General features: G+C 45.4%; 1 protein-coding gene across 10 annotated transcripts in view; it reads left to right on the top strand.

The window, feature by feature from the left end:
- The window catches only part of STK33 (serine/threonine kinase 33), a 145,681-nt gene extending 137,537 nt beyond the window's left edge, over nucleotides 1-8,144 (top strand). For all 10 annotated transcript variants that reach the window (XM_072725723.1, XM_072725722.1, XM_072725720.1 and 7 more), the window contains one exon: nucleotides 7,337-8,144. In XM_072725723.1, the coding sequence (XP_072581824.1) occupies nucleotides 7,337-7,519 (183 nt within the window). In that variant the 3' untranslated portion in view covers nucleotides 7,520-8,144. The remainder of the gene's footprint in view (nucleotides 1-7,336) is intronic.
- Nucleotides 8,145-13,984: the final 5,840 nt, after the last annotated feature.

Consider the following 13,984-nt stretch of genomic DNA (forward strand, 5'->3'; position numbering starts at 1 on the left):
CTCTAATGCTAAATATCATTCTTAATGGTGACATATTGAACACTTTCCAACTGAAGGTAGGAGAAAGGCAAAAATGCCCCATTCTACTTCTCTTTAATATCATACTAGAGATCTTAGTCAATGCAACAAGGCACATAAAAGATAATAGATTGGAAAAGAAGAATAAAAGGGTCTCTATTTGCAGATGACATGATTGTGTACCAAAAAAATCCCATGGAATCTACAAAAAGTGAATTGAACAATTCTCAGGGTGCAAGATCTGTGTATAAAAATAAAGTATATTTTTATATGCTAAGAATGAATAATTAGAAAACAAAATCTTCAAATACCATTAAAATATCACAAAACATAAAATACTTTGTCTTAACTCTAATAAAATATGTGTATAATACTTATACCATATCCCATGACACACTGAAATTGTGAAGACTGAAATATTTGGCGAGAAATACCATGTTTATGGACTGGAAGATTTGATACTATTGAGATGTCAGTTCTCTCCAAACTGAGTTATAACTTTAAAGCAATCCCAATTAAAATCCAGGGCGTTGCTTTTCTGTTAGAAATTGACAAAATGATTCTAAAATTTGCTTGGAAATACATAAGACCTAGACTAGCCAAAATAACTCAAAAGTACAAAGTTGGAGAACTTATATGGCATAGTTTCAGCACTTACTATATAGCTATAGTTATTAATACAATGTGGTATTGATGTAAGAATAGACAAATCAAGGAAACAAAATATAGTCTAGAAATAGACTCACCCTTAGGTTGATTTTTGACAGAGATTTCAAAGCCATTCAGTAGGAGAAAAGATAGTCTTTTTCAGTAAATAGTGCTGAAGTAATATGTTAGATATCTCTATGGGGGAAATGAACCTTGACCCCCAGGTTACATTGTACACAAAAAATAGTTTGAAATGGTAGTGGACCTAAATCTAAAAGCTAAACTGTAAAGCTCATAGGAAAAAACATAGGACAATATCTTCCAACCAGAAAGTAGTCAAAGATTACTTAGAATACCAGGCAGCATTTTAAAGTCAGATCAAATGGACTTCTTCAAAGCAAATGTATCTTCTCATCTTAAGGAAAGGAATAGGAAAGCCACAGACAGGAGAAAAAAATTGTAATAGATACATCTAACAAAGGGCTTGTTTCCAAAATATTGAGACAGTTCCTACAACTCAATAATAATAAGGCAACCCCACTTTTAAAATACACGTAAGATTTGAACAAACATTTCAGGTATGAAAATATACTAATAGTCAATAAGCATATGAAAAAGTATGCAACATCACTATTTACCAAGAAAATGCAAATGATAACAGGAAAAGCCACAATAATATATGATTATATCCTTTCTAGAATGGCCAAAATTTAAAAAGGCAAGTTCATATTTTAGCAAATATTAGAGCAATTCGGAATTTTCCTACATTGCTTATAGATTGCAAAATGGCTCCATTTCTTTGGAATAGAGTTGGGCAGTTACTCATAAGGTTAAACATTTACTGGGCAGCCCGGGTGGCGCAGCGGTTTGGCGCCTCCTGCAGCCTGGGGTGTGATCCTGGAGACCTGGAATCGAGTCCCACATCGGGCTCCCTGCGTGGAGCCTGCTTCTCCCTCTGCCTGTGTCTCTGCCTCTCTCTTTGTGTCTATGAATAAATAAATAAAATCTTTAAAAAAAAAAAAAAAGGTTAAACATTTACTTACCATTTATCCAGCAATCCCAAATTTGAGTTCATATAGGTACTGGTAGAATATATTTATAGCAGTTTTATATATAAAGAGCCCTAAACTGAAAACAGCCCAAATATCCATGAATAGAAGAATGGATAAGCAAATTGTGGTATATCCATACAATGGAATACTACTTGATAATAAAAAGGAATGAACCACTAACACATGGATGAATCTCAAAAACATATGTTGCGATAACACGAGACTCTAATTATCTCAATAAAAGTTTCTTTTTTAAATCTCAATACAAATTTCAATTTAAAAACAGGTTAAGCAGAAAAAGTCAGAAAACAAGAGCACATGCTGTATGTTGTTTCATTTACGTGAAGTTTTAGAGAAGTGATTATGTTGAAAAACATCAGAATGCTGGTAACCTCAGGAAGGGAGGGAGTTGAGTGGGATGTGGCCCCAGGAAAATTTGTGGGGAGTTCTATTTCTTGATTGGGCTGTTGTTTATACAGGTCTATGCATTGTCAAAACTCTTCAAATTGTACATTTGAGATTTGTACATTCTACTGTATGTAAATTGTAGTTTAACTAAAAAAGAAAAGAGGAATTTATATCGCTCTCTAATTTGCAAGTTAGATTTTATTTTCATTAACTCCATACAAGGCCCAGCTATTTATGTAGGTAGCCTTATAAAAGAAATCTATATATTTGGAAGTTAATTACCCTTCTTCCCTTTGGTTTTTCTTTCCCTTCCTTCTTCCTTCTGAAAACCACAGGAATGTGAGAGAAAGTGGGTGACCATTGCGAGCAAAACTGGAGCTGAAAACTTGTATCAGAATGTTCTGTCACTTGGACCTTGTGCAGGCCTATAATTTGAATGTGTGACTCTAGAAATGGTTGCTATGGTGATAAACCACTTTACTTAAATAGCATGTATTTTACTCAAAATTCAGAGAAATGGTAACAGTTTCTAGTAATCATGTACTGGTATTAACTTGCAGGGATATGCCTAGAGCTTACAGGTTTTGCATCCATTATCACCAGATGAGTTCATCAGGTTAAAGTTACGCCAGTGAATAATGAAATATGTATATTTAGCCCAATTTTCTTGTTACATATCTCCCCTTGCACACATGGAGCCCCTTTGCAAGATTAATAATATGAGCTGGGGAAATCAGGCCAAGGGTGTTGACTTACTAAAAGATGAAACTGGAGGGAACTTGTAAGGTCATCTTTTCCATCATCCCGCCTACAGTAGGACTGACTATTCTTCAACCGTCCCAAGCGGTAAGAATCTGTTAAGGATGAGAAACAATTGAAATGCTGCTTGGGCCAGCCCCTGGTGTAACCATCCTGATTGCAGCACTCACAGCCACTGTCTAGCTCCACAGAGCTGAGATCTTTCCCCTTCTGCATTCTACAGAGTGAGATTATATATGTCCTCTATTCTTTATATTTCTAGACTGAAGATCTCTCTTGTAAAGAAACTTCCACCCATTAATCATATTAGTAACCTGTCTGTAAACCTTCTCTGGTTCCTTTATCTCTGTTCAAGCTGATTGCAGTGTTTCAGGTATGAATTCTTCATGATTTTATATAAGGATAAAAGGAATTTTTTTTGTTTCTAAGATGCTTTCTGATGATAGCCAGGTTTTCTTGATCACTGTGCAATGGTATGTTGCGCCAGCATCTTCAGAGAACAATCTATAATGATTTGTAGATCCTTTCTTGGACTGATAATGATGGCCAGCTCTCTCATAATGATCATTTAGACTCTTTTCCCCTAGAACTGAATATTGAAATTCCCCTCTCATCTTCCTCCCCCTCTACATAATCTTGTGGGAGATCATCACCTTCTATTTGCGTTTTATAAAGTAGAAGATCTTAGCAATTCCTATAGCCTTGGCAATTTCATTTTTCATTTCTCTGTCATGTTACTTACAAAACTGTAAAATTGCATCAGTGACAGCATAGATCCCTGAGGAATCCCTTCAACTATGAGAGAAGAAAAAGAGAAACCTAAAAATTTAGAGAACCCTATAAACCTACAAAGGAAATCCCTTAAACATTAAGATTTGTTTATATTCCTAGAGAAAAGGTTGGAATCTGGAATTTGCCTTGGCCATTTGTGTCCAAGGAGATGAGAGGCATGGCTCTTGGTGAAGAAAGCTACAGCTCAATCTGAAGGATACCATGAGGGTCAGCCTGCATCCATGTTTTGTTAGCATCAGAACACAGTTTCAATGAGGTGATATTTCAGAGAGGAGTCTCAGAGTCTTCAGGAAAGCTCTTACAATTCTGACTCCTGAACAGTGGCATCCTAAACTTAATGCAACTGCAAATTAGCAAAGAGAAATGGTAAGGTGTACACGGGTACACACACACATAAAGCATTTTACGAGGTACACATATAAACACAGAAGCTTCTAAGCATTTGCAATAAACATTTGCATAAAGATGTGTAGATTTGCGTTAATGTTACCAGAGAGTAAAAGAACAAATATTGAGATTTGTGTCAGTGTAGCCAGTTTTAGGCCAGCTTGCAGTTCAATTAAAATCTAGCTGACTATTTTAGTTTTAATATGTATTAAATACCAAATTGAGAAAGAGAAGGCGCTCATACGTTGCTGGTAAGAGTATAAGTTGATACAACTGCAGTGGAAGGCAATATGGCAATAGCTTTCCAAATTACAGATCCATATACATTTTGACCCAGGTGTCCCACCTCTAAAATATATACCCTGGAGATATATTACACATACACAAAATGACACAAGTACAAGATTATTCATAGCCTCACTATTTGTACTGGGAAGAGAATGGAAACAACCTGAGCTCTCTTGTAAAGAAACGCAAGAAGCCACAATCTCCACTGTGAAGCGAGCCACTAAATAAATTGTAGTACCTTCAGACAAGAGAATGCTGCATAACCAAAAAGAAGAATGAGCATTCTTTTTACATATGGACATGGAAGGATCCTTAAGACAATCATTAGTTTAAAAAAAAATCAAGGTGTGAAAGAGTGCTTACAGTGAGCTACCAATTGTGTAAAAAAGGGAGAAGAAAGCATGTCAATACATGGATTAGACTGAACCATATGAAATCGCCATTATTAGGCAGTTTTTGACCTGCAGAAATGACTAGCAATTCTATTTGGTTCCACTTAATATTTGCTCGAAGATGCATGAACTCTCTCTGGAAATGTACACTGTAAGTTGATAGTATTGGTTGTCTTTAATATGGGGCAGAACTGAGTTAACTGGGAGATAGGAGATTTTTAACACTGCGAATATGAAATCATGGGGGTGTGCCACCTATTTTAAAAATACATCACTAAAATTAGATATGAATAAATAAAATAATGTAGCTGAAGAGTATCATTTTCTCATCTTGCTCTAGAATGAAACCGAGAAATATTCACTGAAGCAAGCAAACATTTTGGTTTAGTTTTCTCTTCCCTTCCCCTTTGCCAGAAAATTCTGAGGATTATCTTATGGTATCTTACCCAAGAAGAAAATACCAGAGCGTCTTATGATTTTGGAAAATCTGACCTACATCACCAGCCCCGCCCACAGAGACTGTTTTTGAGTATTTTTTCCTGGTGACTGCAACTTCTGGTCTACTTTAGTGACTCAAGTCCATTAACAAATGGAACCCTGGAGAAGAAGGGAAGGGTTAAACCAGATATGAATATGCACACTTTAAAAAGAAAATGCCAGAGTCTCTGTTCTATTCTAGAGAACAGCAGTTGTAGTGGGCATGTTGAAAAACATTTCCTCAACTCCTTGGATGATAGCTCAAAAGGTGGAAATGTCAAAAGGGAGAAGGTTACACTTAGATTCACCTTTTAATAGGAGTTGTATGTCAAGTGAATTAAAACTTTTATGAATTGAAATTTCCAAGATAGGTTTCCTGTCTTAGGGATCAGCACTGTACTCAACAAAGCAGCTTCTCTCCAGGCGGAGACCTGAACGTCAAGGGAGTCTGCGCTCACCCCACTGCTGCACATGGGCGTTCTCAGTGAGGGTACCAGCTGTATTACGGAATGCTGATGCATCTTCAGTATTTCCTATTTCGTGAAAGAATCCACAGAGAAGCAACCTAGAAATTTTGTTGGAAAAAAAAATCGATGGAGGAAAGGACTTTCCTACATTTCCAGATGTATACAAATTAACTTTTCAATGTACAAAATTAGGAGCTCAAGAATTAGCAGACACAGTTAATGAAGGCATACGTGAGTGACGTCTGAAGAGACATATTTAGCAGCTGTCTGCAAAGGTCAGGTGAATTTTCTCTTTCCCTAAATACAGCTACCAAAAATCCTAAGTGCCTGGAAGTTCTGCTGCAGCCCAGGGAGGTCATTGGTTCATCGCGAATACATTAAGTGCCCACCACCGTGCACGAAACCCGCCACTGGTATCACAAGAGCCCGAGTGATCAAAGAAACACCAGGTTTATTTGTAGCGTATCACCTGTAATCTTTTCACATTTCTTTGAAAATTGTTAACCTGATTATTAACTCATCTGTAGAGTAACTCTGTGATGAGCCCTTTCCAGAGCATTCTGTGTGCACGAGGGCCGCGGCATCCATCCTCCCGTGCCCCGCCCCCCCCCCCCCCCCCCCCCGCGGCGCCCCCTCCTCCCAAGGGCTCTGCCCTTCCAGAATCCTGCCCTCAGCTCCCGCCTCCAGGAGTGATCCCTGCTACTTCGGGAGGGGGGCACCCTGGAGGGCCGGGGTGAGCACTGGGCGGGGCGGGGGCGGGGCGGGGCGGGGAGCCGGGCGCCCCGCAGCCCCGAGAGGTGAAGAGCGCGGGAACCCTGGCCCACTTTGCGCTGCCCGGCATTTATTTTCATTTTGCGCCGCAGACAATGGGAAATTGTGCCTGTAGTTTGCACCACACCAGACACTGAACGGTTCTCTTTTCTTTCTTTTCTTTCTTTCTTTCTTTCTTTCTTTCTTTCTTTCTTTCTTTCTTTCTTTCTTTCTTTCTTTCTTTTCTTTCTTTCTTTCTTTCTTTCTCTTTCTTCTTTCTTTCTTTCTTTCTTTCTTTCCTTTCTTTTTCTTTCTTTCTTTCTTTCTTTTCTTTTCTTTCTTTCTCTCTTTCTCTCTTTCTTCTTTCTTTCTTTCTTTTTTTTAGATTTCATTTGGGGATCCCTGGGTGGTGCAGCGGTTTAGCACCTGCCTTGGACCCAGGGTGTGACCCTGGAGTCCCTGGATCCAGCCCCACATCAGGCTCCCTGCATGGAGTCTGCTTCTCCCTCTGCCCGCGACTCTGCCTCTCTCTCTGTGTGTCTCTTATGAATAAATAAAATCTTTTTAAAGATTTCATTTATTTATGAGACACACAGAGAGAGAGGCAGAGACGTGGGCAGAGGGAGCCCTAGGTGGGACTCCATCCCGGGACCCCAGGATCACACCCCGGCGCTGAACCGCTGAGCCACCAGGGTTGCCCCCTCCTCTTTTCTTGGAGGCACTGAAGGAGCTTCCTCTGGCGTTTCGGACTGCCCTGCAGCGTCCTCAGTGCCTGCCCCCCTCGGGAGAGGACTCAGGCTTGTGCCTCCTGGGCCACTTCCCAGTCCCTCGCTTCCTTGAATGGCTACATACCACTTCCTGTCTGAAAAGTGATCCAGGCCTTTTCTTTTGTTTCCAGCCCACTGCGACCAGTAAGAAGGAAAATGTGGACAACTTGGACGCGAAGTGCACAGCTTCCCCCTCTGGCAGACACCTTCTCGCTGGGCTCAAAGGAGAGCCCCCCACGACTGCAGGCCAAGGAGGGGCAACCAAATCCACTGCGAAGTCCAATGCCCTCCCCAGAACCAAGAAGAAACTCTAAGTCGCCTTTACCAATGAATAGCACCAACCCAGAGCTGCTCTTCCTAGCGCTGGATGAGGGGCCGGGAGGGGAGAGGACAGGACTGTCAGCTCTTTTAGCCTTTCAGCCCCACTGAGCCCTGCCCTGTGTTGGCACCGGTTCAGACCCGCAGCCTGGTATCTCCAAGGCGGCTCAGGGTGTGGGAGGACCACCACTCACCTGCTTGATGGCCGGCTGCAGCCTCAGTCAACTCCAGAGGCTTCTGAGAACTATTTAGAGGAGCCTGGGCCCTCAAAGCAAGGTGGTGGGCAGACTTGTTCAGTTTTACTTCAAATTCTTATATTTAGGCACCATTATTTGTAGGAGAAAATGAGAGCCAGGCATGGCGATGGAGGTTCCAAATAATTATGTGCACTTTGCACTAGAAGATTTTGTTAGGAAATCACTAATAAACTTGCCATAGGCATAACAGCAGAAGTGCTTCAGCCATTCACATGTGTTCTTGTGATTTGAGGTTGCTTATAGATTATTTAAGACCATTTATTTTAAATGTAGAAAAATAGGTTTTGTAACCGCTTGCCATTAACTTGCTGCTAAATTCCCAATATATTGATTGAATCAATAAAAAACAGATGTTACCCATGCACGTTAATTTTTATGTTAACAAGAGGTGGCTATAATAGGGTCCTTTAAGCCCTTATGCAAATTATGAGTTTGGGCTGCTTCTGCAAAGGTGGGCACCTATCTTTGGGAGAGGTCGTGCAGCTGGACAAGGGGAGTGCCTCATTACTCTGGGCGTTATTAGGTATCTCCTTTCCACCTGGGCAAATCATCTTGCCATTCGAGGTCAAACCGGGTGAATAGATGCTTTGCTTGGCCCTCAGACAAATCCTAAAGAGACAGTTTGCATGTGCTTTTACCTGTGTCAAGCAATAACCTAGCTTCAGCCCACCTCCCCCACGGGATCGTTGTAGACCTCCAGAATGACCCTCGCCTGGCCTGCTGGGCTTGTACTACTGGCATATAAATCCACTCAGTGGCTGGGGGTAATAGAAGTGCTTCTCGGGCTTAACGTGAAGGCCCTGTTGTATTTGTGAACCCGGCAAAGACCTCACTCGTAGGTAGGGTTTGGCCCTGGCTGAGCAGCTCGGTCGGCATCTTCCTAGGGCCTTCAGTGTGCTTCCCTGGGGGATCTGCGAGCTGAAGTGTACCTGATTTAAATCGCCTAGACTTTATTGTCAAGCTGGAGTTGGCACAGCTCCTTCGAGTTCTTTCTCCCCTTACTGATTATTACTTCCAGTCCTGTCAGGAGTCCATAAACCATCTCCTGAGCTTTATGCCTTCTCTCAGGGTTTAGCGAGCCAGTCTTCGAGGATCATGTCCTATTTACCTGTGAGAGGCCCGGCCTCATTGACTAAGTGGAGGTTTCCCTTCCTAGCAGTCCTCCCCATGGCAGGGGTAGAAGCTGGCCGCCTGGTCTCCTTGCCTAAAAGCCACCTGGGACAGTGGCTCTGATTCTGTCCAACCCCTGAGCCGGAAAATGGAATATTCCCTGTATCTAAAATGCTCTGACTTTCATAGTAACACAGTCTTTAGTATCATGCATTGGAGAAGTCTAATGTTAAATTTAAGATGATCCAAATTTCTGTCCACATTTCCTCTCTTTGGTACTGAATTAGTGACTCTGCTCTGTAAACTTGACCAAAGGTCCAGAACTCAGCACTTAGTGACAGGTGAAGTGGACTAGTAAGTTGGGATCGTGTCTGTACCTTTTCTCTGGGCAGCCATCACCTCATCCTGTCAGCTCTCATCTGTCCACACCTTCGTTTTATTTATGTAAAATCATTTTGATAGAAGCTTAGCTCACTCTTTCTAAAGGGAATTTTCAAATAATTGGGAATTTTGAAATAATTTTCAAATTATTTTTATTTGTTATTTATTTGTATGGAACACCCGGGCCAGACCATGTCTGAGCTTTTCCTCCCAACTGTTGTACCTCTTTACCATCTGGGGGTATGTGGCCTTGCTCCCTCCATTTGCTTCCATGGCTATGAAAAAAGTAGCTCTCCTGCTTCAGAAGGGTTTTCAGTGACTAACAGGCCAGCTCCAGGGCATCGGTGGCCATTGCCCTGACACCTCTGATGCCTTGCATGGAGGGATGGGCTTGGCATGGCCTAGAGGGACACTGGGACAGTACAGAGCAGGTGTTCTTGCCAAGGCACGCAGATGCTATCGCTCTCCAACTGAAATAACAGACAAGTTGAGGCAGGAGATAAAATTGATAAATGCAGGCTTGGGGCTGAGGAGAAGTTCAGCTGAGAAGAACAGAAGATGCTATTAGAGAAGGGCTGAAATCAGAGGACAAAGGGAGATGGGTTGAGGGGAAGGGGGCAGAAAGAAAACAAAGTATAATTACTAAAGAACATGGGGCGCCAACACACAGTTCCGCCAAGCTGGGGCCCGGCGTCAGAGGAGGGAAGCGCTGCAGAGTGCTGGCCCTGGGCCCAGGGAAAGCCTACCCTCCAGGGCCTGTGCCCAGACACAGCCAGACCAGATGAGGACCCAGGCTGAGGAGACAAAGACCTGGGTGAGGGCGTGGGGGATGGAGGCTGAGAGAGAAGCTGTGCTGGCGACCACAGGACAGCCCCTACCTCTTGAGTACAAATCTTATGGGGTGTTGGGAGGGAAAAGGAGAAAAAGACCAGAACATGTTGTGCTTATCACTGAACTGCTTTGTTTAAATAATTCTATTTGACTCCAAATTGTAAGTTCCAGGTTAGACACATCAAAAAGCAGCCAGTCTTGAAAATGAAGCTTTTTCAATTCCAGCCCTGCTGTTGGAAGAGAGAGAATAAAGGCTTTGTTCAAACATGCATTCCCAGCAGTGAGCAGAGCTTTGAAATTGGCCAGGGAGGTTGTGTCCTGTAATGGTTGCACTTGGCTGGAGACCAGGAAGCTGCGGCCTCTGGGAAACGACCCTGTGCTGGCCATTTCCCATCTGCCCCTCCGGAGCCACCCTGCCCCACGCTGCCCTCCCTGCTCCGAGAGGCTGATCTTCAGGGACTGCGTTCACCGTCTCCCTGGGCCTCTGCCTAGGTTGGGCTCCTGTCCATGGGAGGCACCCACGGGACATCAGGGGGTGGGAGAGCTGAGGGCCAGTCACCCACTCCCTCGGGGCAGGGCAGCTGGGAATTCACTGTGGTCTCTCATGTGCTCCCGCCAGCAGCACCTCTGGGCCAGGACCAGGGGCTATTGTCCTGGGTACTGTGTCTTCCTTTGTGGGTTCCCCTCACTCTCTCAAGTACCTTTTTCAATAGTCTCCTCGGTAAACTCTCAGCTACCCCATTTGAGTGGACCATCTGTCTCTTCCTGGGACCCAGAGTGACCCAGACCCTTTCCCTGTGTGTTCTGCTGTGGTCTTTGATCTGGGGCAGTTTTGTGTTGCTACCAACCTCCTGCCAAATAGCAGTCAGGTGAAGAGCGGAAAGCCGGGTTGAGTTCTTCCCGAAGCCAAGTGGTTCGCCCAGGTGGTTACTAGGGGTCGAGGGAGGGGACAGCAGAGGCGACTCCCCAGGGTGGCCCTGGACAGAGCAGGGGAAGTCTAGCATTACCCAGCTGGGTCTGAAATTGTCTCCACCCCTTCGGGACAAAAACCACATTAGGTTTAAATTCCACCTGTGGCTTTTGAAGCCTAAAGAAAGTAACACTTGTGACGCCAAGGGGGGGTCGCCTGGCCCGGGCCCAGGGCTGCCACCGCCGCCTCCCGCAGGAGGAGGGCCGCAGGGCAGAGGCTGGGGGGGCGGGGGGGCAGCAGGAAGCGACGGCAACCTGAAGACAAGCCTTCTCCCGGGCCCGTGTTTCATCTCCGCGAGCGCTCAAATCACTTTACAAAGCATTTGAAAGTAAAATTTTCACTCTTCAAAGGTCTCATCTAGTTCAGTTTTACTCTTCAGGATCCTGTATTTTGTCTGAGTGAGCTGGCTTAGAATTGGTTTGGATTTCTGCGCGGTACATTGTTATCACTTCATTCTCATTGGTGGGCCAATTTGCTTTGCTTTTGTTCTTCAAAGGAAGGCCATATTCAGTGTCTGCCTTGGATTTTTGCAGCTTCCTTCCTCAGTAGCCAGTATAATCAGCTCCAGTCTGTGCCTTCTGTGCCAGTACTTCGCGTGGCTCTAAAGACAGTGGGGCAGCCGGTGGCAGCGGAGCGGTGGGGATTCCTGGGGGTTCCTGCTGCGGCCCCAGCCGCCTCACTGCAAGCAGCGATGCACACGGGACCGGGACATTGGGATGACTCTCAGGGCCACTCCGGTGTCACCACCTGCCAGCTCAGCGACTCTCCTCTCCGTTGCCTTGTGCCATCCCAGTCACGTTAGGAGGACCCAGTGAACCCAGGGTGAAGACCTCCCCAAAATATGTAACACTGCCTGGCTTGGCCCAGAGGACAGGGCCTTGGACCAGTGCAACTGTGTTCCCCTCTCCTAACAGGTTCTATGGCCTCTTGGGCATTCACGTCCCTGCGGCTGATGCAGAGATTGCACCTTGCCCTTGGGGGACAGATGCACAATCTTTGACCCTCACCCATGATGGCCTCTGCCAATGAGATCCTGACATCAAGCTGTGTTTAGAAGAGATTTTTCTCATCGGGACAGGAAGTCATCTCTGTCCCCCGGGCAAGTGCAAGGTCCCAGAGCCGGCATCTGCAGTCCAGCCCTGGGGTGAGGCAGGTGGAAGATGAGCCAACGGACATCTGCCCTGGACCCTGAGGAAGAGGCCCTTGTTTGGAGGTCCCTGCATTGATTTATACCCAGTTTACTAGAAATCAGAGTCCTCTTGGAAGGAACCAAATTAGTGGAAGGGATCTTGCCTTTTAACTAAAGCCCATCTTCAGGGTAATGATGTAGAAGTAGCAACATTCACAGAGCCCTTACCACATGCCAGACACTCCTCTAAGTGTTCTTTTAATCCTTACAGCAGCCTGTGACCTGGTACTGTAGATGGTACCTGACATCTCCAATGTACTGTTCGTACATTAAGGCACAGAGAGGTTGAGAGTGTCCAAGGTCACCCCACTTAGGAAAAGCAGAACAGAGATTCGAACTCAGCCAGCAGGCTAAGTATGCCACTGTTGCACTACCTGCCTCTCAAGGTCTTTGCAGTTTAGGCTGAGGCTGCTGTCAAGTTTGATCTCAGAGTTGCAAAAGGCCAGTGGCTCATGATCACGTCCATCTCTCAGCAAAAGCCTAGAGTAGTCATGTTGGCAAGTTGGGGGTTGAGGTCTCAGAATGGAGTCGGGTTATTTGGCGTGTTTATGAATTTGAGTAAGGTGCAACCACACCATCCCAGGGAGAGCTGTGTTCTGAAGGACCTTGCGGAGCGAAAACCAATTCTGAGTGCTTTGACCGGTCATTGTCAGGAGCAGTCTTTGGAAACTTTTGAATGTGTTTTTGACTGAAGAGAGAAAACAGGCCCCATGGCCGCCCAGACAGCCCTGTCTGTATAGACATAAGAGACAGACATCGCGGGGGCTGGGAGCTGTAATTCCCGGGGCTAGGGGACATAAGAGACAGACGTCGCGGGGACTGGGAGCTTACCCGTGGGGCTAGGGCTCCCTACCACGCTTCCATTTGCCCGCATGGCGTCACCAGTTAGCGGGCGCAGCTGTGCAGCAAGCAGGTGTGGAAGTCAGCGCGGGCACACTTTCAGCCCCCCTCTCTCTCGTACTCTTAGCTTTTGCCATCCTTCCTGCTCTCAGCTTCTGTTTTCCTCCTCACACTGACAGCACTTGGTTTGGGGAGGACAGACTGTTTCTGGAGGCTGGAGCCCACTCTCTCGTGCAGGACAAGGTCAGACCTCTGCTCTGGAAAGAAGCCCAGCAGCCAAGGATGGCACCTGCTGCCCCGGCTGCCAGCTGGTCTGCTGCTCACCGCTTGGTCCCAGGAGAAGAGAGGCACTTCTTACCCTGGGTGCTACTCGGAGCTTTGGAAGAAAGGCTTCTAGTGCAAAAGCTCCCAAAGCCCACTGACATGGGTGATTTTTTTGACAAGAGTGTTTTCCCTCCAGAAGAGTTAACCAGTTGGCTTAAGTCCCTTCCTCCCGTCAGTGGGGACTCAGTCATGGGACCTTGGTGTTTCAGCCTCTGGGACCTTGTCTGGGCCCCATCCCCCCAGTCTGGAATCTTGGGGGGATATCTCACCTATGGTACACTCTGCTTGCCTGGAGGGGAGCGACAGTCTCTCCACTGCTGATGTCTCCATTCACGTCCAGGGTGACCAGCCCCACACTCTGCGGCAAGGACCAGGAGTTACCCCCAAAATTTTCACTACATAGAATTGGATTGTGAGGGGCAGCCCGGCTGGCTCAGCAGTTTAGCGCCACCTTCAGCCCAGGGCCTGATCCTGGAGAACTGGGATCGAGTCCCACGTCGGGCTCCCTGCATGGAGCCTGCTTCTCCCTCTACCTGTGTCTCTGCCTCTCTCTCTCTCT

Source organism: Vulpes vulpes, chromosome 11 (assembly GCF_048418805.1).
Source record: "Vulpes vulpes isolate BD-2025 chromosome 11, VulVul3, whole genome shotgun sequence".
In the NCBI taxonomy this organism is placed as follows: Eukaryota; Metazoa; Chordata; class Mammalia; order Carnivora; family Canidae; genus Vulpes; species Vulpes vulpes.